The sequence below is a fragment of the Pararge aegeria genome, chromosome 7, assembly GCF_905163445.1.
Source record: "Pararge aegeria chromosome 7, ilParAegt1.1, whole genome shotgun sequence".
NCBI lineage: Eukaryota > Metazoa > Arthropoda > Insecta > Lepidoptera > Nymphalidae > Pararge > Pararge aegeria.
Window position 1 is genome coordinate 5562330 of NC_053186.1, and position 26589 is coordinate 5588918.

General features: G+C 36.2%; 3 protein-coding genes across 4 annotated transcripts; 2 read left to right on the forward strand and 1 right to left on the reverse strand.

Annotated features, from left to right (window-relative positions):
- Positions 1-7842: 7842 nt before the first annotated feature.
- Positions 7843-20364, forward strand: LOC120625281 (barH-like 1 homeobox protein). Its single transcript, XM_039892297.1, has 3 exons — positions 7843-8140; positions 18261-18409; positions 19852-20364. Exons 1-3 carry the CDS (start codon positions 7843-7845, stop codon positions 20362-20364), a joined length of 960 nt encoding a protein of 319 aa, XP_039748231.1.
- An 865-nt stretch (positions 20365-21229) lies between these two features.
- LOC120625429 (chorion class B protein M2807-like) lies at positions 21230-22537 on the forward strand. Its single transcript, XM_039892493.1, has 2 exons — positions 21230-21329; positions 22003-22537. Exons 1-2 carry the CDS (start codon positions 21282-21284, stop codon positions 22459-22461), a joined length of 507 nt encoding a protein of 168 aa, XP_039748427.1. The 5' UTR covers positions 21230-21281; the 3' UTR covers positions 22462-22537.
- A 2011-nt stretch (positions 22538-24548) lies between these two features.
- Positions 24549-25940, reverse strand: LOC120625431 (chorion class B protein PC10-like). 2 transcript variants are annotated; one of them, XM_039892497.1, is made up of 3 exons: positions 25872-25940; positions 25157-25258; positions 24549-25126 (listed from the first exon to the last, which is right to left on the reverse strand). In XM_039892497.1, exons 1-3 carry the CDS (start codon positions 25914-25916, stop codon positions 24698-24700), a joined length of 576 nt encoding a protein of 191 aa, XP_039748431.1. In that variant the 5' UTR covers positions 25917-25940; the 3' UTR covers positions 24549-24697. The 2 variants fall into 2 exon arrangements, with proteins under 2 accessions (XP_039748431.1, XP_039748430.1); XM_039892496.1 differs by having other exon boundaries at positions 24549-25258.
- Between the last annotated feature and the right edge of the window lie 649 nt (positions 25941-26589).

Consider the following 26589-nt stretch of genomic DNA (forward strand, 5'->3'; position numbering starts at 1 on the left):
AGTTCTGTTTAAATTCGATATCATAACATCGCTTTATTTCACTTTAAAAAACTTAATACAATTGTAAACAAAATAATCATCTAAAAGTCACTGGTGCTACACACATTTTCATTAATATACTGCGTTCTAAGACGTCTCAAGATCATCATAACACGTGGCAATGACCACGCATTAGGAATGGTATCAATAGGCTTCTATCAATTAATAAATGTTTATTTATTTTAAATACACAAATTACAACAATACGTCCACGTAAAAACACAATTTCAATTTGAAATGTGTCAAATGCACTTCTTGACTTTGACAACTGGTGTGGATGCCGGAAAGCAAAGATAACAGAGTGGCCGATTTATCATTTGACGTAACCGTTGTCTATGGACGTACTGAGTACATATCAAAGAGAATATAATCACTACAAAATGAACCTATTGCACTGTCTTAACGTATACCCATTTTTTTTATCAAAATAAAGCTTAATTTGCTATACTCCGCGAAAAGCAGGAGAATCGGTGTGGTGTAATTTATAATGAACAATTGTTCATTGTAAAGTCAACATCTCCTGAGGATGCTATTGCCGAAGATCTGTTTGGTGTGGAGTATAAGGATTGAAGAAATTATAAATTACACCACACAGATTATCCTGCTTTTCGCGGAGTATAGCAAATTAAGCTTAATTTTGATAATATATCATGGATTTCCGCAAAGTAACGCCTGCTTCTATCCAATAGTATACCCATTGTTTGTATCAATTCGGTTGTACTTAATAAACCCAAAGCTAAACTAGAATGACATGTCATAATGTTATGCTGTCCTTTTCACCTTTTCACACGGTAAACTTTGGCTGTGTTTTTAGCATTGAGCACCTCCTGTGGTGAGGTGGTGGTGATCCATGAGGTTTTCTTTACGTTTCCCATATTTACCCTTGCAAAATAAAGTAAAAATAAACAGGGGCACGGCTGAAACATACTCATCTTGAATCTAGCAACCCAAACAGTAGGTTCAACGAAGAAATATTTTTGATATTTATCGAATTTAGGGTTTGAATGAATAAAAGAATACACTTTTATTGTACACCAAAGAAAAAAAAAAGTAGTTACAAAGATATAAACACAAGAGAGTACAATTTGGTGGCCTTATCGCTACATAGCGATTTCTTCCAGGCAACCAATGGCGTAAAAGGAAAAAACATAGAAAATAGGTAGGTGGTGCAATAAATAAGATTTAAAATTATACAAATATATAAATAATAATATATATATATATATATATATATATATATATATATATATATATATATATATAAAATATTATACATATAAATACAAATAAAATATAAAACATAAATACCTATATTTAATTATAAAAGTGGAAAGATGCAGGTTGTGTTTTCATTTCGATAAAAAAATAACTAGCATCAATACTTGGTATAGCTCGTTACTATGGGAGCATCTCGGGACTTAATCCGTATTGGTTGCGATTTTCATTCGACAAATGGAGGTTTCAGCGGAATAGATTTTGACGGGGTAGCGTCCTAGCACCAATTTTGTTCAACATCTACACAAACTATCAGCCTACGACACGGAACACTAGACGCTTCATCTATACAAATGATTTAGCACTAGCGGATCAGGCAAACACTTTTACGAATGTAGAGGTTGCTTCAGCCCTGAATAACTTGGTAAGTATTACACTGCTAATGGACTGAAAGTTAATCCAAGCAGAACTGAAGTCGGCGTATACCATCTACCTCATAAAGATACTAAAAGAGAACTTAACTTTACATGGCAAAATATAAATTTGTCCCATAATAGATTTGCCAAAAATCAGTGCGTAAACCTCGACTGAAGCCTGACAATGAATTATGAAACGGCATTGCTTACACAGCGAAACGTAAACACGCATGAATCTACTGAAAAAGTTAACCGCAACTTTTTGGGGAGCTAAACGTTTTGTGTACTTAAGTCCTAGAATTTTATTATTTAGTGTCCGCATACGCTTCTTCTGCTCGGGAAAGGTCAGCACACGCAAATCTAGTCGTCGTAGCTCTGAATTACAAGTATCATATAGTCAAGGGCTGATTGAGGCCAACACCGATAGACCTGTAAACTAAACTGTACCAGCTGACAGGAATAGCTTCCCCGGAGCCGAAGGTCGGCGTCTAGCTCAGTTGAAAGATTAAAGCAGACCCAGTATATATATCATCCACTGCTCCACCATAACCTGTCGCCACCTAGGTTGTTCTCCATGATAAGTGTCCTACAATCAATGCGGCCTCTCAATCAGCCCTCTGAAGCTTTGCGTCTCATCCCAAATCCGAGCATTAGCGTCAAGGAGAGACTAGCCGAGGGACACAACGCCTCAGGGCGGGGTCAGGATGGGGAGATCCAAGGCAAACCTTGCAAAGCGAGGTTTCGATTCACAACACTTATATCAAATGGCCACAAATGCACTCCGTGATGCAAACCATCACGCATTTAACCGGGTGCCCCGCGGCAACCTGCATGGGCCAAGAGACTTAGAACTTATTCTAGTTCTAGGTCTCCTCGTTAGTTCTTAGTTCCATAGATTAGCGTTTACAATAAACAAAAAAAACTATTCAGCTTTATTTCCTATTATAACAAACTTGTCTATTGATACTGGCGCTTAGATGTGGCTTTAGGAAATAAAAAGAATCAACAGCAAGAAAGTGTCCTCAACACATGTAAATAATAGCTCAAAGTGCTCTGCTGCACGCTTAAACAATTTAACGAGCTCAATGGTGCATGCCGGAGTCAAATATGCGGAAACGGGACGTGTCGTGTTATTTATGCGCCCCTATCTACGCCCTGCGGTGTCACTTGCGGTGAATACGTAAGTTTTACGAAGTAGGTATATCTATTATCGTATATTGTAATAAAAATCTAATTTAGAGGATGTTTGCAATTATAGCTTTAGTTATAGCTCATCGACATCTTAACATCAATATGTCCTCACAAGAGGACATATTGAATAATAAATGAGATTAGTAGGATAATATTATTAGTAAGACTACGATGTACCTATTGCAAGCGCTTCCGCCCTTACTGCGATGAATTAATTTAAATAAAAAAATATGTATTATTACTAGTTTTGCATTAATTTGATTAAAAATATATAAAGTTAATCTTGTGATGTCTTTAATTTGTTATCATTATCAAATTTAAGATAGAAGTCGCCTCATCCCCTTAGTTATTTCAAAGATCCTAATCCCTACAATTTCTGTGTAAAAACAATTGTCTGTGTAAAACGACTCTCCACCTTTTCTTTTGCAGACCTATTTTCTCTTTCTTGTCCTCGAAGTATATCCATTCTACAAACGTGTCCAACCCATTTCTGTTTTGTAGCCCTAATAGTGCACTGACGTAATTTAGTAGTAGCCTAATTCTTTTTGCTTTGTCATAATATGTTTTTGCCCTTTTGGTAATATTTTTAGTGCTGACTCGATCCTTTATTCTATTTCCTTGTAAGTATACTCCTTTCCATCTTTCGTTGGCAAATTGCTATTTATTGTTATTTGCAATTTTAGGTTTATTCTTTATTGACCAGGTTAGGCAGGCGTTATTAATAAATGTCATGATTATAACTATTTTCAAAAACTTTTCTTTTCATCGTAATACTGGTTTGTTTGTTCTTTATTGTTTCCATTAGACTCCAGTTTTTTTTTTAATTTTCCGGAGTAAAGTGAATGGGCGTACCTAGCGTCTGGCCTAGGGGGGTAAGTCAGATTTTTTTAGTTCAGATCGTCCGCGACTGTTTTGGCATCATACACTTGCAAATCTGTCGAGCTACATATATGTTCATAGAGACGCCTCTATGAAACATTAGGTATATGTAGAATAGTGTGTAGGGCAAACAGCCGCAAATGATCCTACTTTATGGGTAAGTAGTTAGTATTGGCGGTCGAGGAAAAATTTTCTTTGCATTTTATATGAAAACTTAAGTCATTTTGTGTCAAAGTTTATTAACATTTAACTAACTACAGCATATATATGTTTCATTTTGTTTGATAACTTTTTGCTATATTGGAGATAGTGACATGATCCCGTTGTGACGTTGCGCTGCGGAAATTTTGGGACTTCTGATCAGAAAACTAGGACAAATAGTTTTGGCAGTCCTCTCTTAGTTTTTACCTGATAGAAGAACTCTGAACAGACTGGAACAGGGGTAAATAAGAAGGTGCAAGGTCAGAGATACATTGCGGATGCATTATCACCTCCTAGATATACTCTCTTAATTTTTAATGAGTGGCTTAGAGAGTGCTGAGAAGTATGTAGTCTAGCCTTATCATGCTGAAAGACCGCAGGCTTTCTATTAATCGATTTCGACCGCTTTATCTCAACTTCTTGCTTTAATCTCATCCGTTGTTGGCAGTAGAGATCCGAATCGATGGTTCTGCCCGATAAAAGCTCATAATGAAACAATTCCCTTCCAATCCCACCATCTCCTTATTGCGAGATAGCCCGGGATTTGGCAGAGTCTTTGAAGCCTGACCGACCACGACCTTTTTCGCACAGTATTGTCGGACGTGATCAACTATTCATCATCAACTTTACCTTCAAAAAGTTTCGGTTTCATTAAGTCTCAAAGAAGAATTGCAAATAAGTACCTACGCGATTAAGTATAATATACTTAGTTTATTTCAGTGAGCTCGTGTGGCACTTAAATATCGAGCTCTTTTAAACCTACGATTTTTTTTTTTAAATGGGTCTTGCCCAGGTCATGACCAGCATTAGATGTAAATCGATATGGATAATAATGATTAGGTTGCTTTAGCTATATGGATTTAGGCACTTGTCTATCCCAAAAATTGTAAACAAAAAAAAAAAATTAAAATTGTGCAGCCCACACGTGTAAATTGTTTCTCTAAATTATTGCCACCAATATCGCATACCGAAGCGATTTGATGAGTTCAAACTTTCAAAGTCAAAATATGCGGAAATGACGCTTGTGAAGTTGTTTAGATTGGAATATTATGCTCCCGCAGGGTTCCGTACGAAAGAAATAAACTAAACTACATTTGCACGGCTTTCATTGAAAGAAACAGTCTCATCTGATTTTCATAACACTCCACAGGAAGTAAAACTTAGGAAAAATATACCGCACACGAATAAATTATTAAATAAAAATAGGTAGAGACTTTGGTCCTTTCGGGACCGATAGCTAGAATTCATTAAAATAAATAAAGAAGTCTTCCGGTGATGCTAGACTTGGCTGTAACCTTGTCAATGTCGCCAGCATCTTAGGCACTATGCATCGCTGCTGTGGTTTCGAAGCAGTTATAGAATTTATTTAGATATATTTTGGTACAAAGTTTATTTTAATTTTTTTTTAGAAACATTTTAATGCTAGTTGCTATAGGTACTATATAAAATTAAATATAATACATTAAGTTCAAGTAGGTTTTTTTGCATGTTTGAAACGTCAATTAGTAGGTGTTTGTAGTGACTCTACCCGTGTTTAGTATTTAGGTTGTAGATATTGTTAACTGCCACATGGCAAATTAGGGCTCAAAGTTCAAGCCTAGGATCAAGATTTAATAAATAAAACACATAAAGAAATAAAATTTCAGTCTGCTCTCATGGCGTTAAGGTAGGGTTAAGGTTTGATTAATTTAATTTCATAGTATATTTTAAGTGACTGTCCTTCTCTTAACTTATAAAAAAATCAAGTCATTGTCACATTACTCTTCTGCGTGTTAAGCTGTCAACGATTTCCCAGTAACAAATATTACAAGGTACATAGGTAGGTTACATAGGTAGGTAATTACCTTATCTATGATGTAACGAAATGTGGCTAAACGTGACTGCGAAATTTCTCTTTAAAGTCTATTGTTATCTGTCACGTACCTATATCTATAAATGAAATATCGTTTTAATAAAAAAAGATTATTCATTTTCTGTGTTCTATTTTAAAAATTAAAACTCGCACTTAACCTCGCTCTAAGCGGGCTTAACGCGCGTCAATCTTTGTCTATAAAAAGTAGTAAAAAAAAAAACTAAGCGCCATCCCAACATCCCTAATTATGACAAAATATGTCGGTTATTTGAAAGGGCACGCACCGGGTTTTGAGGTGTTATTTATCGATTTCTCTATTATGAAGGAACGGTCGTTTCGGTAAAAATTATGTTTTGAGGATGTCAGTGTTGTTATTGGATTAGTTTTTGGTTTATCACCCGAAATTATTAAAGATAAATATATCAAATATTTTACATTTTGACATTTGACATTTTGAATAATTAGGTAGGTACTTTTAAAATAAAATACTAAGATAGACTTTTCATCATATTCTAGAAACTATTACAAAGAAAAAAAAATTGAGATTAGTGTTCCAAGTTTGGTATCACATGAAAGATTGCAATAATGCTGTTAGGATGCAGAAAAATGCATTGCGTTTGCACTTCCCAAACGTGTTCTGTCAGAAAAAGCTCTTCTACTACGTAGGTACCTACTTAGTTTTAAATTAGCTAGCTGGACAAGTTAATTTAAAACCCTGCAGTCCAGATCAATCGATTCAAACTGCTCTAACGAAAAGAGAAGTTACATCAATAAATCTTAGCAACAACAAACTAAGAAGCGACAATATAAGTTCAAACACAAATCAAACTCAACTCTAATTAGTTGTTACGACTCTAACGCGTTTAAGTTCACTCAATACGCTCATTAAAGCTCACAAACTAGAAAATCTCAACCGCGCGACGTGTCCAATTAAACAGACTAACAATATAATTATCACAATTAATGGACGCGCGCATATTTCACTGTGATCCTTAAATAAATTTCAATTTGATACACCGAGGGACATGCGCTTGAGCATCAGCCACGCCTACCTCCTTCCCATTGGTTTATGGCTAATTATATCTTCGGGACAGACGCTTGAGTGCTATTCGCATCGTTTAAATCCCTACAGTCAAAAACCAACTACAAGCAAAATTTAATAAGGTATACTTTTCATTGTTATACTCTTAAATGCGGCATACAATTTTGTCATTCACTCTTACGCCCATTAGTCGATCTTTTCCATCTTCATTTGAAACGGAATCTTTGCCAGATGTATACAAAACGATAGATTTTGAACTCTATTTCTAGTAAACTCAAGGATTATTAAGTTTCAGGTTTACAGTTTCAGTAGTACAGTTAACGTTTCAAACTCAGTCGATTTCGTATTCCAAATTGATAAAAACGCGTCGTTAGGTGTCGAATTAGTTTAAATTATTGTCGTGCGAGAGATGTGAGATGGTGAATTAGGAAAAGTTTACTCTAATGAGGGCTTAAAGATCGTCAGTCCTGCGGGTGAAGACGTGGTGATTATACGCCTAGAAATTGGTGAAATTCTATTTGGAAGTCTGTGAAAGTTAGTTGAAAAGTTTTATGGAAAAGTAAAAGTGAATAAATTGAACTAAATACGAGTACTTAGGTATATAGGGCAGATTTGTTCATATTTTACATATTTTACTACAGATTTGTACTAAGTGACTGTTAAATTAATGTATTTAAAATTAAATAAATCGGAGGGATTTTGTACGAAAACACTTTAAATTCAAAACTTCGATAAATTTTAAAAGCCTTAATTAATGAACGTTAATTATTTTACAACAACAATTTTAGTAATAAATTATATAGTCTGTTTTATTCAAAACTAGTTCGTTTAGTGAAAAAGAAATATAAAAAATATTCTCAAAAAGATTAATATGGTTTTAAATTATTAAAAGGATAAGTAGAACTGAAAAGCAAGATATGAAAATATAAATTACGTGATAAAAGAACTCCTCATTGTAACTCTTCAATGAGATCATTAATAGTTTAGTAAAGGAGAAACCATTAATAATGGATGAATTGAAATCAGAATCTATTGATACGAATATGGACACACAAAACCAAGCTAAAGCAGACAAATCTGAAGTTAAACTACCGTTTTCCATAGACAATTTGCTGGCTGACAAATTTGTGAGTGATAAAAACGAAGCGTCAACATCAGACTACCTGGTTTACAAAGAACCGGCGTATGATGATGATGGGGATGGTGATGCTATTAGTAGTTGTTCAGAGCAGTTAGACGTGGAAAGTTCAACAGCTGGTGACGCGCAGGAGTTTCTAGATGCTAAGCCGGCTGATTATGCATCAGGTGGGTAATTCTAGTTGTATAATATGCTTAAGCTAAAACTAAAGCTTATAATAATATCCGTTGGTTGGTATGTCCAACTAGGAACCATGAGTTGGTTGTTTCCTGTGTTCGGCTGAACCATTGCACTGACCTTATATTGATAGTTTCTAGAATATGATGTTAGATTTTTTTTGTAGGGTTTGTTAAAGAAAAGAAAATAAGGAGAAAAGTTTTTTTAAGTTTTCGCTCAGTGGCTAAAGATGTGTGAGGTCTAGCGTTATCATGATGAAAAACACCACCCCTTCTGTTGATTAATTCCGACCGCTTTCTCTCAACTGATCATGAACTCGATGGTATTAACAGCTTATAATGAATAATGCCCTTCCAAACCCACACACACACAGCATCACCTTGTTGCGAGTTAACTCGGGTTTCGCGACAGTCTGTGAAGCCGGACCGGCTTATCAGCTTCTTAAAAAATGGTTCGGTTTCATTACAGCGTAATAAAGAATCACAAATGAGTACACGGTTCATTAGGTTTCTTTCAGTGACCTCGTGAGGTACCCAAATATCCAGCTTTTGTACCCAGTTGTGTTTCAAATGCGCCAAAACTGTTTTGTGGTCAATTCCCAGTTCTTCAGCTACGTTGTAACTAGTGATATGCCGATCTTGCTTCGCTTTTTCAAAAATTGCATCCATTTTATCCGTAATAGGGCCACCAGAGTGAGGTGCATCTTTGACATCAAAATTTCCGAATTGAAAACGCTTAAACCAAATTTGTGCTACTCTCACAGATGCTGCACTAGGTCCATAAACATCGAAAATTTTTTCGCAGCTTGCGTTGCATTTTTACCTTTTTTTGTAGTAAAATTTAAAATGTATCGAATTTCTTCATTAGATTCACTCATCTTCACAGTACGAAAAACAAATAAAACTATAGCTTAAATATATATATAGATAGACAAACATAGCTTAATAATACGCATAACACATTATTTAATTTTTGTCTGTCTTTTAAGATTTCAATCTATATCTATCTATATATACCTACATATATCTATTAAAAACGTAGACTAGCGGTGTCTGTACATTTTTGGACTAGATAACTGGGAGACTTTAGAAATAAGAAATAGAATGTAAAAAGGCCATTTTTGGAATTTTTGTCTGGTTGTCTGTTTGTTTGCGCGCGCATCACGCAAAAACTCCTGAACGGATTTGAATGCAATTTGTTACATTTACCTATAGCTGATAGGTACTTGGGCTTAGTATAAAAAGTACCTACTTTTCATTTCGAAGAAATAGTTTTATAATAAAGGGTATTTATATAGTCACAAAAAAAACCGGACATTTAAGGAGTTAAGTAAGAAGCTATCGCGAGTTTAAAAAATAAAGGACTAGGTACACCTAAACAAACCAGTTCTTATTCTAGCTACACTTAATTGAAAAAGTTCAATTTAAAAACTACAATCGATTTCTTTACAAATTATACCTACACCAAATGATTTTACAGAATTCGAATTTGAAGATATCTATACATATTTGAGTCAACTAAAAGTACGATGTTTGTCTCTTAATATAACTAGTAGTAATAGTAACTGTTAAGTTACTATTCGTTGTAAGTGGATAAAAGCTAAAACAAAAGTACGTTAAATTCTCCTTCAAACCTCTAAAGTGGGTCATATCTATCTATTAACTGAACCCAGTTATAATAGCTTACGCAGAACAATATACAATTTTTTGCCGCTGCTACTACAAGGTATCTCAAGGTATCTCTCAAATTAATTATTCCTACGCTGCTTAGGTGTCTTATAGCCGCGTTCAGTAAACGCTTAAATCGGATGTCTAATGACCTGGGTGGCGTGGAGAAAAAACGAATCACTTTCTCTTACAAGATAACTAACGACGTTAGGCATCATCTAAAGCTACGACACCGATACGCGGTGCGTAATTTTTAGGGAACTTATAAAATGACACTAGACAAATGAAAACAATAAAAATTGGCGTTTTTAAAAAAGTAAAACCTTAAATACACACGTAAAATGAAAAATACAATAATACAAACACCAAATACAACATCTTGAGGCAATAATCATAGACAAATTAGGTTATATGAGTTTCATTGTAAAAGGTAAAGAAGATTCCTAGGCTGTATGCGTATGCGCTATTTAATTAGGCATTGACTTGCTGTTCGTTATTGATTACGAGCATTAGGCTTAAGACTCCATGGTGAAGGTCAATTGTCCGGAAATCGAACAAGTGACCTTCACCATGGAAATTTTGGTGTTGACATGTTAACTTATAGGGAACTAGTTTTGTAGACACAATTGATTATTAACGCAAATAAATTGTTTAAGGTATGTTGTTTACTCTTTATTTGGGTAAAATTAGAAAAATAAAGGAAGACAAGACAACGAATGGAATAAATTAAAAAAGGCAGTCTTATCGCTTCCACTTAGGTATTAGATCTCCGTGCTAATTATAGTTATAACATTAGAACGGAGCGAACAAATAAACTATTATCTTATTTGTAACTATGTTTGTAAAGTAAATATTCCAACGAATCTCTGCTTAAATTACCTAAATAGCTCCATCGGGCTTCCATTTCTAGGTCGCTGTCGCAGAACTAGCTAACTTTGCAACATTCCTTCACGTCGACCCGTGTATGAAGAAACTAAAAGTTTAGATAAACTAGGGGTCGGATTCTGTGTTCATACTTCTTCGCAGTCTATGGTTAGGTTAGAGTGGATTAGCTCTAGGTAGTCATAATTTAGAAACTCGGCTATCCCACTATGACACAGGGGCTGATTAATAAAATTGGTATTAGTGACATTATCGTTCCTTTGGAAACGCTTTAGAACCTGCCGCTAGCGTAAATTGTTCAGCTCAACCAAACCACCAACCAATGTTAGTTAGCGAGGTTAGGCACTATAGCGTTTTAGCTCCGCTCTATATAAGATGACACAAATGACAAACAAAAGAAATAGATAAGAAAAAATATTGTAAAATTTTGATGATGACATCTTTCTCATCATCAACACTGCACAAGTAGCCGGCAAGAAACACAGCAGTTGCTCTTGCTCTTCTTCTCGGTACAATCTTTCTTCCGAACCGGTGGTAGAGTCACGACAAACAGACAGAGGTAGATTATAAAGTAGACCTAGTTAAAATATAAAAAGAACTTTAGAATTCTATCCCCCGATTATATACTCAAAATATATCAATCCATCAGTCAAAAATATTTTAGTGGGCACGAAAACAAAATGGAATTTGAAAAAATATCAAAGGTTTAAGTTATTTAAATTTATAATATAACAAAGACGTCCACCTGCGTCGCTTCCACGGACGGCGATTATCTAATTATCATACATATAAATCTAGCGGCCTATAAACAGAAAACTTTAAATAATGAACAGTTTACTTTACGCTTGTACTCCGTCACTTTAGACCTGTGCTCTCATTTCATCATTACATAAATATCGAACGGAAGTCACATGAAAAACGTGAATAATTTTTCAACATGTTTATCTTTTTACCCTCCCAAGATAGTTTTACAAATTAATCACTGTAAGAGGAGAGTATGTAACATGACGCACTATAATTCATTTGAACAGATAAAAAACGAGATAAAAACGTTAAAAACCTCGCGAGTTTGCGCCTTCGCGGCCCATTGACATTTACGCTATGGTTTTATGACGACGCCTTATTGCCTTTTCCCGCCAATTAAGTGTTGTGTGATGTGATTAATAATAATAATTAATAGGTATTGTTTGCCCATGACTGCATACAATTTCTGCTAAGTTAATTAGTCTCATCACTGGTGCTAGATTCCTTCATATAAAAGGATCATCTGTAAGCTTTTAGTCAGAGAATTTCGTACGAAAATGCACTTTGAAAGCCTTCGATCTATATATTTTGATTGCGGTTAGCTAGAATCTTGCAATATTCACGGCTATTGTATTTATTTTACTACTATTCTCTGTTTAAGTTACAACCAAGTGGGCAGCCAGCCCACCGCCAGCTTTGGACCGTTCTTGGTACCATTCCACGTGCGAATGAAATTGTGCAGAACCGTAAACCAATCTTATATCATTTGGTTTTCGAGGTTATTTTTGAATCCTTCACCTAAAGTATTAATATTTGCGCCTTTTTTGAAACGACAAATAAACCAATGGAAATTCACCTTTCTGAGAAACAAAAATCAATTTTTAAATTTTACCATAGACGAATTTCAGGGCTATAAAAATATAGGTGAAGATATAGTGTAGTTTTTTTATTGTATATGTACCCAGTACAAAAAGTATCTTATGCCCGATTCCAGAATATAAGCGATCGCTTATATTCTATCATCTGATATTCTATGATTTATATTCATCTGGTTTGAACCTAATTAACAATCAAATAGCCGGCGGCCGCTTTCATAACGCTCAAACGATTTGAACAAACGAGAAATATGTAGGTTTACACATAGGTAGGTTTACACTCTTTTTATTTTATGCGCAAAAAACTCTTTTAAGAGATAAAACGTTTTTAAATTTTATACGAAATTAATGGTTTTTAAAATTTTCTTAATAACAGCAAAATAACCTGTATAATTCGCGCGCTAATTTATTTACAATCTGCCAACAGCAAAATATCTGAATTCTGTTTTTTAGTCTATACGACAAGACCTAAATACGACTTTTTAAATCAATTTTTTTACAGTGCCTTTCCACTAGAGTTGTGCGACGCAGCTGTAAGCTTTTATTAGGATACTACAGTCGGATTTGAGTTGAATAATATGGAAGCTCTTTGTTATAGTCTGTAATGGTATTAGCTCAGTGGTTAGTACTTTGCATTCACTGTAGGGGGCCAAGTTCAAATCCCAGTAGTGTTGCCCAAATGCAAGAACAAGACGAGACTTAGCCAGTCTTGGTCTTGGTCTTGCGCCAATACACCTGGTCTTGGTCTTGGTCTTGGTCTTGCGCTCCCAGTCTTGGTCTTGGTCTTGGTCTTGCAGCAAGAGTCTTGCAAGTCTTGCAATTACCTATTAGTCTATTACTATTTATTAAAGTTTACTTTAAATCTTAGAAAAACGTATTAGAATTGGAACATTGTGAGCTTGAATTAACATAGCCATAGTAAAGATCAAGCAGATTAATAAATAACTGAAGATTTGATAAGAAATTCGAAAAATCAACTGACCTATATGTCGTTTTCCATGGAAGTAACTGTTTCTTAATAAACATTTATGATTTATAAGCTTACATTTGCTAAAACATGTAAAAAAACAAATTAATTACAATAACTTGACTGTATTTTAAAGAACAATACTTATCTGTCTAGAAAGAGATTGAACCCTCAACTTATAAGAAATTTAATAAAAGAGTTTTACGATTTATCATTTATTTGAATAAAAAATAAAATACAACACAAATCAACAGCTTTATCATTAGGTTATGATACTTTATATCAATTCTTTTGACCAAGAATTAATACAAAGTAACCATCTGGCTGACTCATCACTTAACCTATTTCTATGTTTTCTAATTACTAATGATGCTTTAGAAAATAACCTCTCAGCAGGTACTGAAGTTGCAGGTATTGAGAGAAAATCACGGGCCATTTTCGATAAAATCGGATACTCTGTCTCATGCGTCCTCCACCAATCTAAAATCACCAATCTGAAACTTATTTATTCTTTGGAACACCTGTAGGTACTCTTAAAATTCGAAATTATTTTGCATGAATAGTGTCAAATGTTATGATTTTGGCGCGGCGGCAACGATTGTTTTAGATTTCAAAAGAAGCCGCCGGCGCGTGTATCATAACCATGTACTTCCGAAAAGCGGCAAATTTCTTTAAGAAGTAAGTACAAAACCTTTGATGCCGCATTATCAAAGTGCCGATGGTTAAAACATAACTATGCATGCACTCAGTTTGATTTTAATAGATATTTTTTTATTCGCTATGTTTATGGTATTAGTCGTAATGCGCATAGGTCCAGTTTTTCATATTCTTTGATATAGTTTTTTGCGTCTCATAGAATTCCTAAGCGTACCTACCTACCTATACACCGAACTGTTACACCTAACTACTCCGTGAAATAGCGCTAAGTCCTAGCTGCAAGACGCAAGAGTCTTGCAGGCTATGTCTTGTTCTTGCTCAAGTCTTGCACGGTCAGTCTTGGTCTTGGTCTTGCTAAAAATACGCGGTCTTGTTCTTGGTCTTGGTCTTGCAAAAACGCAAGAACAAGACCAAGACTGCAAGACCAAGACTGAATTTGGGCAACACTAAATCCCAGCATCCCCATCCCACGCACCTCTTACTTATAGCGAGGAAACGTCACCCCTATGCCTATGCCTGAGAGTTCTCCATAATGGTCTCAAGAGCGTCTTTTTTCCCAAGTCTTGTAATTTTTTTATGTACCTATAAAAAATTACAAATCGCTTGTTCGTCTCTAAACAACACGTAAACAATATATGTTTAACCGTTCTCACTGCAAACCAACAAATAAATCAATTCAAACATGAATATTCAAGAAAAAAAGCTTAAGCTTTAAGTTTTTGTGTTACAAGTGCATAAAACATAAATACCTTTGTTAAACACGTAAAAATAGAAATAATTTAACACCTCTAGACAATAATTATAAATTCCGTGTAGTAGACATCCAGAATTTTAAGTCAATTTTATCGCACAAAAACTGACTGTAAATCATAAAAACAGAGCAGAAATCGTATCGTGCCCGGCATAGGAAAACAGACTATCCACACAGCGCTTCAAATTAGCCGTTTGAATTGCTTCCATGACGTTCCATTCCAGCGACAAATAAAACGATTCCCGAACGCAACTGATGTCTCATTTTCTAAATTTGTTACGAAAAGATAAATCTCCGTGCCATCCCGACTCTTGTTAGCTAAATCTCTCTACTCGGTAATTATTCACCGTTAAAAAAAAGAATAAAGATGAAAAGAAACTCCCCGTCTGAAATATAAGTGGTTGGGAGATCATTAAAAAGCTGTAAAATTCTATTACTGAAACCAAACGGGTTTTTGAACGAAAGCGCGTGTGTCAAGCGGTCATCGACAATTTTATTGTATCAAATTTTCTAACCCACGTGCGTTTGAATTTCGAACGTATTGCTATTGTAATAAAAAGTATGATAGTATTTTTTCCATCTGTGTTCATGATGGCGGGAGTTTACAATGGCGCGAAAAAAGTTCTAAGCGATGACAAGTGACGATACTTTGACATTAATTGCTTTACTAGTGTTGCAGTGTTTTTTTGGCGTGTAGGAGCCATGTTTTCTTGTCTTTTGAACGGATGGGGTTAATTTTAGACGCTAATGAATTTATTTTCAGTTCTATTGAAGTCCTTGTTTTAATTTAGATATACATGCTATAGCTTTCACTATTGAATTTAATAGTATGCTCCTTTTTAATTAATATTGGCTAGAGATTTACTTAGTATTTGTGAATTGGTCACTTATAGGTATGATCCTTAATTGAGGCAACAGTGCATTTGTAATGCACTGTTGCCTTGCATACGCTCATAATTCAATTTATACTTAACAAAAAACAAATTAAAACTGAGTCAAGCTAGAGGTCGTTCATTAGTATGAGGCCTATTTTTTGTAAATTGAACAAAGGAATTTTAAAAAATATTATGTAACTTAAAATTACGTGTGCAAGAATAGATTTTATGTATTTTTGGTTGTTGTTATTTACTATCATTATGTTGTAATTAAACAAAAGTTAAACGAAATAATGTATGGAGATAGATTACAATCTCGAAACAGACACAGGATCAAGGGCGGATCCAGCTTTGTCACATAGTGGTCAAGTCGAGAACTTGTATTTTTATTTTGATGACAATAGATAGAAGTAATAAGTAGGTATATTATTAATGCACCTAAGTACGTTAAAACACACGCACTGGAATAATGACAAATTGACTGCTTTCCATTTCTTGTGATTCCGAGTCGTAGTTTAGTCGTTCCGATTTCGATTGAGGTTAGGTCTAGTAGTACGTAGTCGAGATAATTCAAATTTTCGTTGCGTTCATTCCCAAACTTTGCCACCACACAAAGTTATTGTATTATATGGAATTAAAAGAGGATTGAAGGTTTGTAGTTACATAAAATCAATCAGAGGTCCACCTGAGTCCTGGAACCAGCTCAGGGGGGGTCATGACCCCCAAGATCCCCCCCCCTGGATCCGCCGTTGCACAGGATGTTTTTTATCCCGGAAAATACCCGAGTACCGTTCGCGGGTGACACAACAGTTAGCATCCCCTGGGGAAAGACGCATGAGGACTTTTTCGTCCCGGAAAATAAATAGTTTCCGCGGAATTAAAAAAAAAACACGAACCAGTCGTGGGTGAATTTTCGGCAAACCGCAGCAAGCTACTTATATTATTGCAGAACGCAGGAAACACACGCAAGAAACACTTGCTTAAATTACAGAATTAAGAACATACAGAAGCATCAAAAACCACTTCACTTTAGGATGATTTCTCAAACAAACGGTTAGTCACTTCATACTATTTACCAGTTGATGGTAATTATTTTACCTCTTATGTTCTAGACGTTCACCATAAAATGGGAAAATGGAAAAAGAGCTAGCACCATTTCGCAGGTGTAAAGTGACACGTGCGCGGGGCGTTTTCACTTTTTTATACACTGCATACAATGAAGGATGAATCAGGATCCTGTATCTTCTTAATTCAATGGCTTAAATTTATTCTGTGCAAAAGGCGACCTAATCACTAAAAGTAACCTTTTCCAGGTTACCTAAACGATGGCTTAGGCGATGAGAGCCAGGAAATCGCAATTAAATAGAAATATGTAATTACAAATAAGTATTTACACTATACTACAATTTAATAAGGATGATTCTCGTGAGCGGAAAGTAGGTAATTTTTCACGTCACATTCTCTGTATGATACTCACTATTAGAGGATCGTTAAACTGAAATAACACTTGTAAATTGTCTTTGGTGATTTCTCCAACGGCTGTTAGGAGTGGCGGTAAATCGTGGATGACGAAATATATTTATAATTCTTTACATAATTCAGATAATATCCATAAGCGAAAAAATATGTTATTATATTTCTATTTAAATATCTATATATTTTTTTACTATTAACCGCCTAGTTAGATGAAATACGGAAGTTTTAACAATCCAAGCGGACGCAGCCCTTCGCCACCTGCCGACTATTTTCAATAAACACCTCAGACTGTGAGTAATTAGAGGCAATATATCAACGAGTCGGATGCGCCATCTTGGAGAGTTTCCCGTGCTAATGAGCGCGCGAAAATAAACGTCACATTAACTTTTAAAATCGTAAGCACGAAGGTTGAGATTCGTATGAGCTTAAACGTTTGTCTTTGTAGTTTTTTGCTTAGAGCTCTTTTGTTTTTTTTTGTCATTGCCGAGTAACGGTGATAACTGAATTATTTGGGGAATGTATTGATCGGAGAAACGTTTAATGTAATCAAAATATAATGTTAAAGAATTATAGCACATTGTTTTTTTTTCTTCCACTAAAAGTTAGTCCTTGATTTCAATGATGCAGTCTAAGATGGTTGCTGGCTAATTTAGCGTATCACTGCTGGGCACGGACCTCCCCTTTCATAGCAGAGAGGATTGTAGAGCATAGAACCACCTCGCTGCTGAGTGGGTTGGCGTACAATGACGATTATTATCACATGTTACTGATATTAACCGGGACCGGATGCTTAACGAAATGCACCTGTATTTATTTATGCACCGACACAATGTCATGGACATTGGCTGTGAATCAATTATACCTAATCTTAATTATTTTTTAACCCCCGACACAAAAACGACAGGGTGTTATAAGTTTGACGTGTCTGTGTGTGTGTGTTTGTCAGTCTGTGGCATTGTATTTCCCGAACGGATGAACAGATTTTGATGTGGGTTTTTTTTATTTGAAAGGTATATTAGTCTGGAGTGTTCTTAGCTAATGTTTGATGTAAATCGGTCCAAAGTTGCCACAAAATGGGGAATCACATATTTTTTCTTAACTCCTTCAGTATGGGTATTAAATGAAAGGGCATGACTTGTAGAATAATTTACAAGATACTAAAAGTCGGGGATTGTTAGATTTTAAATTTATAAATTAATAGTAGTGTGATTCACAGGGTCATGCAGCTCTCGAGGTAAGAGGGCAAGGACTGCCTTCAGCGCACAGCAGATTAAGAGTCTGGAAGCTGAGTTCGAGAAGAACAGATACCTCTCTGTCGCGGCGAGAGGCAGGTTGGCGAGACAGCTCAGGCTCACGGAGACACAGGTAAGAGAAAAAATCGGCTACGTGCGAGTATCCGTCGACACACGGATGGTTCCGTGCAATTTTATTTTTTTATTCATTGGCCCATCACTGTTATCTAACCTAATTTAGGCTTAACTGTTTTGGGTATAGCAGTTATATTAAACCCATACGGTCAAAGCGTCACCGTACAGGAACGCTAAGTCGCTTGTCAATACGTTATTGACGGAGGGTTGGTAAGCAGCCAATGTAGAAGCCTCCTTCCGCACCAGACCGGAGATAATTCCGATATAATAAATTCCCAAGCTGACCTTCTCAGGATTGAACCCGGGACCATCCACTTATAGGACCACCACCACGCCAGACAGGTCGATAAATCATCACTAACACGTGCCAACTCGGATTAAAGCAGCGGCAGTGAGTGGTGGGTCTAAACTTTAATCACAAATTATGCACTATTATAAGCAGGAGGTCTGTGTGTGTGGAGGTCGGTCCCAGCAGTGGGACGTTAAAGAGCTTTAGTTTTAACTTGGAACCTTGTTGGTGGCACTCGGCTGGACGGGCGTACCGACCATGAAAGGGATACAATGATGGTTTCGTCTTTACATATTGAGAGTCTCCGGTTATTTTCTAGTTCATTTTGACGGCCGATTGGCGCAGTGAGCCGCGACCCGGCTTTCTAAGTCCAAGGCTGTGGGTTCGATTCCCACAATTGGAAAATGTTTATGTGATGAACATAAATGTTTTTCAGTGTCTGGGTGTTTATCTGCATTTTATAAGTATTACATCGTACCCATAACACAAGCTACGCTTACTTTGGGGCTAGATGGCGATGTGTGTATTATCCTAGTATATTTATTTATTTTATTTAGTCTGATATAGATATAAATAAACAATAAATAACCAGCGTGAATTAAAATAAAAGATAAGATAAACTAGCCCGCAAATTAGTTTGCTATTTTCGGTTTTTTTTTAATTACTTGTTTCCCAGGAGAAATAGTATTTATGTTCGTTTCCAGGATGTAAGCGTATGCGAAATTTCACCGAGATGGGTTTAGGTAATAAAGGGTATATATACTATGTGCTAATGTTTATTTATATCGGTGCAGTGGTTACGTCGAATATAGGTAACAAACAAACATACACACTTTTATATATAATTATTGACGGACCGAGCAGAGGTCCCACCTGATTGTACGTAGAAAACCATCGGCTATAAACAGAGTAACACTTCGCTGGCCATGCACGGAACACCCCTTATAAAATGCCGCCCTGTGTCCACCAACTTGTAGCGTAAGTGCTTAAGCCCCATGTGATTTCAATTTTCACTTGCAACAACGTCTTAAGAAAGGAACAAATAATGCTGCTTGGCGGCGGAAATAAGCATGGCGCAAAAAACTTTGCTAGTAAAACTTCCGTATTAAATACGAGTATAAGTATGGATATAATAAATGTTCTTGTTCCAGATTAAAATTTGGTTTCAAAATCGCCGCACCAAATGGAAGCGGAAGTACACGAACGACGTTGAAATACTCGCACAACAATATTACAATAGCCTAGGCATTATAACGCCAAGACCTATGTTCGTAGGCGACCGACTATGGATTTTCAACTATCCCAATAGATTGCAACCCACCCAGCAACAACAGTGGGCAAAGTCACTCAACCACATCGCTAATGTACCACAAAGTCAAATCGTAGAACGAAACATGTTTAGGAATATACCAAAACCGGACATGCCATTTTTGTTACCGTCCGCGTATTCGAACGAGAGGTCTTTTTTGAACATCGAACGCGTACCTAACCTCAAAGTTCCCGCGCAAACTCGTCTGTCATCTGTGCCCAGGGAAATCTATTCCAATATGGCAACCGCTCAAAGGAGCATGGATGTGTATAAAAATAATATTTTAAGTATCAACCCTAGTCAGGAATCGAATGTTGACCATTTAAGAAGACTGGAGGAAAATTTTAGTATCTAAGCATTTCTTTATGTTTTCATAGTAATTTATGCTCAGTATTAAATTTTTAAAAACGTAATTTGTTTATGTTACTTATTTCGTTCCTTTATGATTTTAATATATTGTTATTATGGAGCTTGGGTTACCTACTGTCTACCATTATTATTTTTTGAAAATAGCAATGACTCATAAAATCTTTATTGTTAATTAAGGACTATAAGCGTCAAAACAAATCAGTATTATGACATAAATAACCATAATCATCTAAAATATCAGTTTATTTGAGATAAAATTTCAGCATATTAGTTTTATAACTCTTTTCGAGAGGAGCGCCAATGTTAAGTTCTGCCCCACCTTGTGTACCTATTGTAGTAATTGCACGCCGCATAGCCGCGCTACCATAGACTAGAGACATTATTCTCCCCGGTAAAGAATATTTATCTTTTTCAACAGCTTTATCGATAGTTCTTTAAGCATGGGAGCATTACTGGACATAATTTCCAAATAATATACGTGAACGGTAAACGGGCGTAAATTTCTCCTATTTCCTGTTGCACTGCTTTGGCAGGTGGACGGGTTAATTTTATATCTTGTCAGGAGATATAATCAAAATTTTACCTATGCTTGCCGTGCAGGAGTCTTCGCGACACTCAGGACTTAAGATACAACACCTAAACATTCCATATCCCTTCAAACCATTTGGGATTTATCTCGGCGCCTGCAACGTAAAACATTGCATTACCCCCATGTCGAACAACCTACTTAGTATTACTAATTGCTAATCACAAGAAATATCGGGATTACATAATAAGTAAGTGATAACATTATAAACGTTACACCATTTTTAAGTATATAAACTTAATTTTTATCATCGGAAATCATTCAATCATCAAATTTTATCGAGTTCATATTATTTTGTTTTATAAATATAATTCAAAATGGTTTCAGCGACATTTGCGATCTGTGTATCAGCATTATTCTTGCAGGTAAACAACTATACATTAAATACCTACTTAAATTACATTCCCTCTTAGGTGTTGCCCTTTTATGTACATACCTTACCTTATATTTTTGTATGTAAGTTACATCATCCGACCATAACTACTAAATGAGTGAACATGGCTGCATACCCTAAAAGTAACGTTACGAAATACGAAACTGCCCATATTTTAACAAAAATGTATGGCGTATTCGTACATATTATTATATATTCGAAAACCATGCAATATGGCAAGGAGATATATTGCATCTTAGATACGATCAAAAAATACTTTTTCCCGGAAAATTATAGTGATCCCACGGAATTCATTTAAACAAAGCTAGTTGACAAAATGTAATATGTGTCCGTCTTTTACTATTATTAACTTCCACGTGTTATTCAAGTTTTTTTTTAAATCCCGTGTAGACCGTTTACGTTCTCCAAGGTAAACGTTAAATGTTAAATCCGACACAAGCAATCGATCTTTATAGAAATTTCGCCGAGATCGGTGCTCGATCGATCGATGAGTAGAACATAATATGTAACAATCCAATACACTTTCGACTTACTTTTTTACCATTATACCTTAAGTAAGGATTGACTAAAACTAGAAGCTGGCCAAATGTGAGTGGCAGTGGCTTTATATTACAGTATATAAATAGATGTTAATTTATTTTCAGACAATATCAGCCCAATTCAGACGACCATTTGGCGTTCAACCTATAGCGAACCCGATCCCAGAAGCTTTGCCAAACAATCTCGCATACACAATGCCATACGGCCCAATAGCAGAGCCAATGCTTCAAGCCATACCGGAAAACTCTGCGACTTTCAACGGTGGAGGCTTCAAAGTCACTAGTTATTCTTCAGTTGGCCCAACTGGCTTAAACGTTCAATCAGATAACTTGGCTGTTGAAGGGCCTTTGGCTGTAACTGGAAAGCTGCCTTTCTTAGGAGTAGTTACAGTGGAAGGTCCCTTACCCGCGGTTGGCCAAGGTTCCGTGGCATATGAGTGTGGCAACGGTAATGTTGGAATCGTTTCCGAGGGTGCTGTTGGCGATGGGCTTGGCGTATCCGCTGGCCTGACTGGCCTTGGCTATAACGGCATTAGTAATGGAATGCCCGTTGGACGTTATTAGCTTTAAAGTTGTTTTATAAGTTGTTGTTAATGTTATAAGTTTTTTAAATTATATCAATAAAGAATGTGATCCATAATTATTTCTTTCACTCATTAATTAATGAAGACGGGGGGATTTATTAAGTATTTAGTATATTTATTTATTAGTTTTATTATTTATTTTACTGGATACTCCTAATGTAAGTTATCTTTTCTTATTTGTTACAAATAAGAAAAGATAACTTACATTCATGGTTCATGGATAGTAAAAACTTGGAAGCGATGATAGGTCACAACCGAAAAAAGAATTTCCAAAGTTGCCCGCGACTTCAAGACTCCCGGGATACAGAATATAGGTACTCGTGTGTCTGTCTCCAGGATACAATGTCTATAGAAATAGCCAATTAAATTTCGACAAACCAGCGCATAGGTAACAAAGGCTGATTTTGTAATACCCACTGGAACGTTTCTCGTATACTTTTCCGGGATATAATATTCTCCAGAATGCAAGCTATACATGAGCCAAATTTTGTCAATACCTGTGTAGTTTCGTAGTCGAACTTAGGTGAAAACGAACAAAAAATATATAAAACGGTGCAAAAACGACCATTACATCTTTATGTTCTCCTTACTTTTAGTGGTTGCCTGGAAGAGATCATCATCACAGTGATAAGGCCGCCCTTACACCCTATATTTGTTTTTCTCTTATTACTTGATAAAGAGTTTTATTATAATTAAAGTTTAGCAAAGTTATAATCTATATCTATACTTATAATAAAACTGTAACTGGAAGATTTCTGTACATTTGATATATTTTGAAAATTTTGACCGTGGGATGCTTTATAATCGATACCGAGTCCTAAACCGATTTTGATTTAGTTTTTGTCTGTCCGGGCATCACATAGTAGTTATAGCTGATATTCCGGGTCAACATATAGAATACTTTTTATCCCGATAAGTTAAAGTTAGTTAAAGGAAGTTTAAGTTTCCTCCGGGAATTGGGATGAAAATATTCATCAATTTTGCTTAATAGCTCTCCGTTAAATTTCAACCGATTTTATTATTATTTTTTATTTATCAAGCATGTTTTGTCTTATTTTAAAGAAGATCTGATAAATAATGTTAGAGATACAGGACGTAACTCTTCACAGATAACAGCAACTCGCAAGGCATATGAAACAACTGTTATAACCCATTTGGTGCAGGCGAAGTTGCGCGGGTCATTTAGTATTTTATAAAATACAATCTTTTATCGTTTGTATTGTGTTTGGTTTAATAAACCAGCTGCGCCCTCCGATATTTACTGCAGTGAATAAGTCGTTAGGTTGTTTTATTAGATATGGGATAGAAGCAGGCGTAACTTTGCGGAAATCCATGATATATTACTATACTCTGCGAAAAGCAGGAATTAATAATTTCTTCAACCAATTATCTATCTTCGGCAATGTACCCTCTACGCACGTTTCGGAGCATCCTCAAGAGATGTTCATTTTACAATGAATAATTGTTAAATCAACATTTCCTCCATCAGTTTTTGTGCTTTATTAGAAGTTAGTTGGTGGGTACGTAAACTCAAGGACAATTTTTGGTGTAAAAATACGGTTTTTCTTGGAAACCAGTCTCGGAAATTTTATGTTTTTCCAGGGCCAAAAGTAATCCCCGTCCTTTCAAATAACTCAAAGTAATAACCCAAAGGATATTAGAGATATACTTACTTATCTTATGCAACATCCGGATGTTGCATAAGATAAGTATATCTCTAATATCCTGGATCTTACCGGTACCATCATAGTACAAACAACTTTTAATACCTCCGTCGCCAGTATATACGACTCTTGTTGCGCCACAATATTTCGTTAAGTATATATCGTTTCCATAATAAATAATCTATTCCCATTTTGTAACGTTATTTTACCATAATTTAATAATTTACGTAATCTCCTTATCTCAACCAATCAATCAAATCCATGCTAACTTTTCTTTCCCGCTAATAGATCTTGTCAAACTCGCGTCACCGCCATAGATCATATACTTTTCGTTGAGAATCTAGTAAAGGCCATTATTCTATTTTCAAAGCACTATGAATATATTATCAATGAGTATACAATCTATGGTTTGTTGATATATTTAATATATTAATCGAGTTTATCCTAGATAAATACTATTACCTAACACGTGCAATAGCTATTTTTTAAAAAGAAAAAAAACAGATCTTTTGATAAAAACAAAAGTTTATTTATAAAAACTATAGTAACACTTCAGTACCAAGGGCCAGTACACGCGCTATATCCTGGTTGGCCGTAACCTCCAGGACGGCCGTACGCTCCAGGGTAGCCGTACGGTCCGGCGAGACCGTCGTAAGCGAGGCCGGAGTAGCCGAAGCCAGCGGCGAGGTCCTCGCTGATCATCGCCACGTTGCCGTTCCCGCAGCCATACGTGACGGCACCGCCTCCGACGGTGGGCAGGGCGCCTTCCAGAGCCACGGCGCCCAAGAACGGGATAGCGCCGGTCACAGATAGCGGGCCCTCGTACGCGTTCTCTGACGTCATGTACACCCCAGTGGGTGCGATGGGCGACGCACTGGTCACAGTCAAACCTCTGCCATTGGACGCGGCGAGCGCAGCCGGTCCGAATCCATTGCCGAACGGCACCGTCCATGCAGATTCGCAGATGCCAATTGGAGCGATAGTTTCACATGGTGCGGCTACTGGAGCGATGGTTTCGCATGAAGCGGCCCATGGAGCGACGGCGCCTGCCCATCCGTATCCTCCGGCGATATCTAGTCCGTTATACGCTCCGATATATTGAGCTGAGATGGACTGGAAATGAAAAAAAAACAATATTAATATCGGATACTTATGGCGGTATAATATAATTCGTGTCGGAAGATTTCAGCTGTGCTTAGCTACCAATCCTACGGACATAGACGTGTTGCCTAGTGATTTAGGTTTTGAGAAAATTCTTAGATTTCCAATTTGCCCTTGCCGGGGACAGCGCTTACAGTAGCCCCAGGGAGGTCGACAAAAGAAACGTCGGAGGTAGAAAGTACGTAGGAGGATCGGGATCAATAAGCGAGAATACAATAGATGATGTTTTCGGTGCAATGCAATTTAAAATGGTTTCTCTAAAACTATTGGGTGGGTCTAGAACTTCTGAGTCCTAGAAATTCTGAATTAGTCCTACTTAATATTAGAAATGCGAAAGTTTGTAAGGATGGATGGATGAATGAATTGTGTTTTATACTCTTTCTCGTAAAAACTACTGTACCAATTTTAATGAATTTTAGAAAGGAGATAGATTATACCCTGTGTTAACTCATAGGCTGCTTTTATCCCGGAAAAATACGGTTCTCACAGGATTCATGAAAAATCAAAAAACCGCGTACGAAGCTGCGGGCAACAGCTGTTCTTGTATAAATTTTTGACTGTTTACCTGGATAAGTGCCAAAGCACAGACAGTAAGGGTAAGCTTGTACATTTTGTTTATTTCGATCACAATGGACTGAGGTGAATGATTTCAGAACACAAAACTATGTTTTTATACCGTCTAGGCTTATCGGGTCTATACATTTCTGAGTATATTAGGACATACTTTATTGTATAACTGCATTATGTAAAACTATCTGAACTGGGGACATCGTTTGGAGGACCATTGGGGTCATAAGGTGCTGGAGTGGTGACCCTGCACTAGAAACCTCAGGGTCGACCCTCTACTAAGTTTTGACAAGCCCTCTGCACGCAGTGTTAAATAAATAGATATACTACGACGATACATATCGCCACCCCTAAAGCGTAGCTTGGTTATAGGTAGGTACTAAGATAACTGATGAATATTTTTATGAATAAAATACATAAATACTTATAATATATAGATAAACACCCAGACTTTGAAAAAAATTCTAGTCCTTGAAAAGTGTAGTAAATTCACTTTTTATGTGTGCCTGGGAACTTTATAGGTTAACTTGTATGGTGGAAGGCTTCTGCTGTGGCAAGTTACCACTTTACCGACAAAGCCGCTACCGTACGTAGAACCCGATTAGGGGTATTTAATTTAACTGGCATACCCCTAACAGGTTAGCCCCTTACCATCTCAAACTGCATAGTGCTATAATGCAGGTTGTAGTCAAGGTTTATCTTGTAGTGGAATAATA

Bases quoted from the DNA above. Each gene is read 5' to 3' on its own strand.
- LOC120625431 (XM_039892496.1), bottom strand. From the start codon at position 25,916: ATGTACAAGCTTACCCTTACTGTCTGTGCTTTGGCACTTATCCAG. The intron at 25,259-25,871 runs GTAAACAGTCAA...TTTCATTTCCAG, and splicing joins GTGCTTTGGCACTTATCCAG to TCCATCTCAGCTCAATATAT.
- LOC120625281 (XM_039892297.1), top strand. From the start codon at position 7,843: ATGGATGAATTGAAATCAGAATCTATTGATACGAATATGGACACACAA. The intron at 8,141-18,260 runs GTGGGTAATTCT...TGTGATTCACAG, and splicing joins GCCGGCTGATTATGCATCAG to GGTCATGCAGCTCTCGAGGT. The intron at 18,410-19,851 runs GTAAGAGAAAAA...TTCTTGTTCCAG, and splicing joins TCAGGCTCACGGAGACACAG to ATTAAAATTTGGTTTCAAAA.
- LOC120625429 (XM_039892493.1), top strand. From the start codon at position 21,282: ATGGTTTCAGCGACATTTGCGATCTGTGTATCAGCATTATTCTTGCAG. The intron at 21,330-22,002 runs GTAAACAACTAT...ATTTATTTTCAG, and splicing joins TATCAGCATTATTCTTGCAG to ACAATATCAGCCCAATTCAG.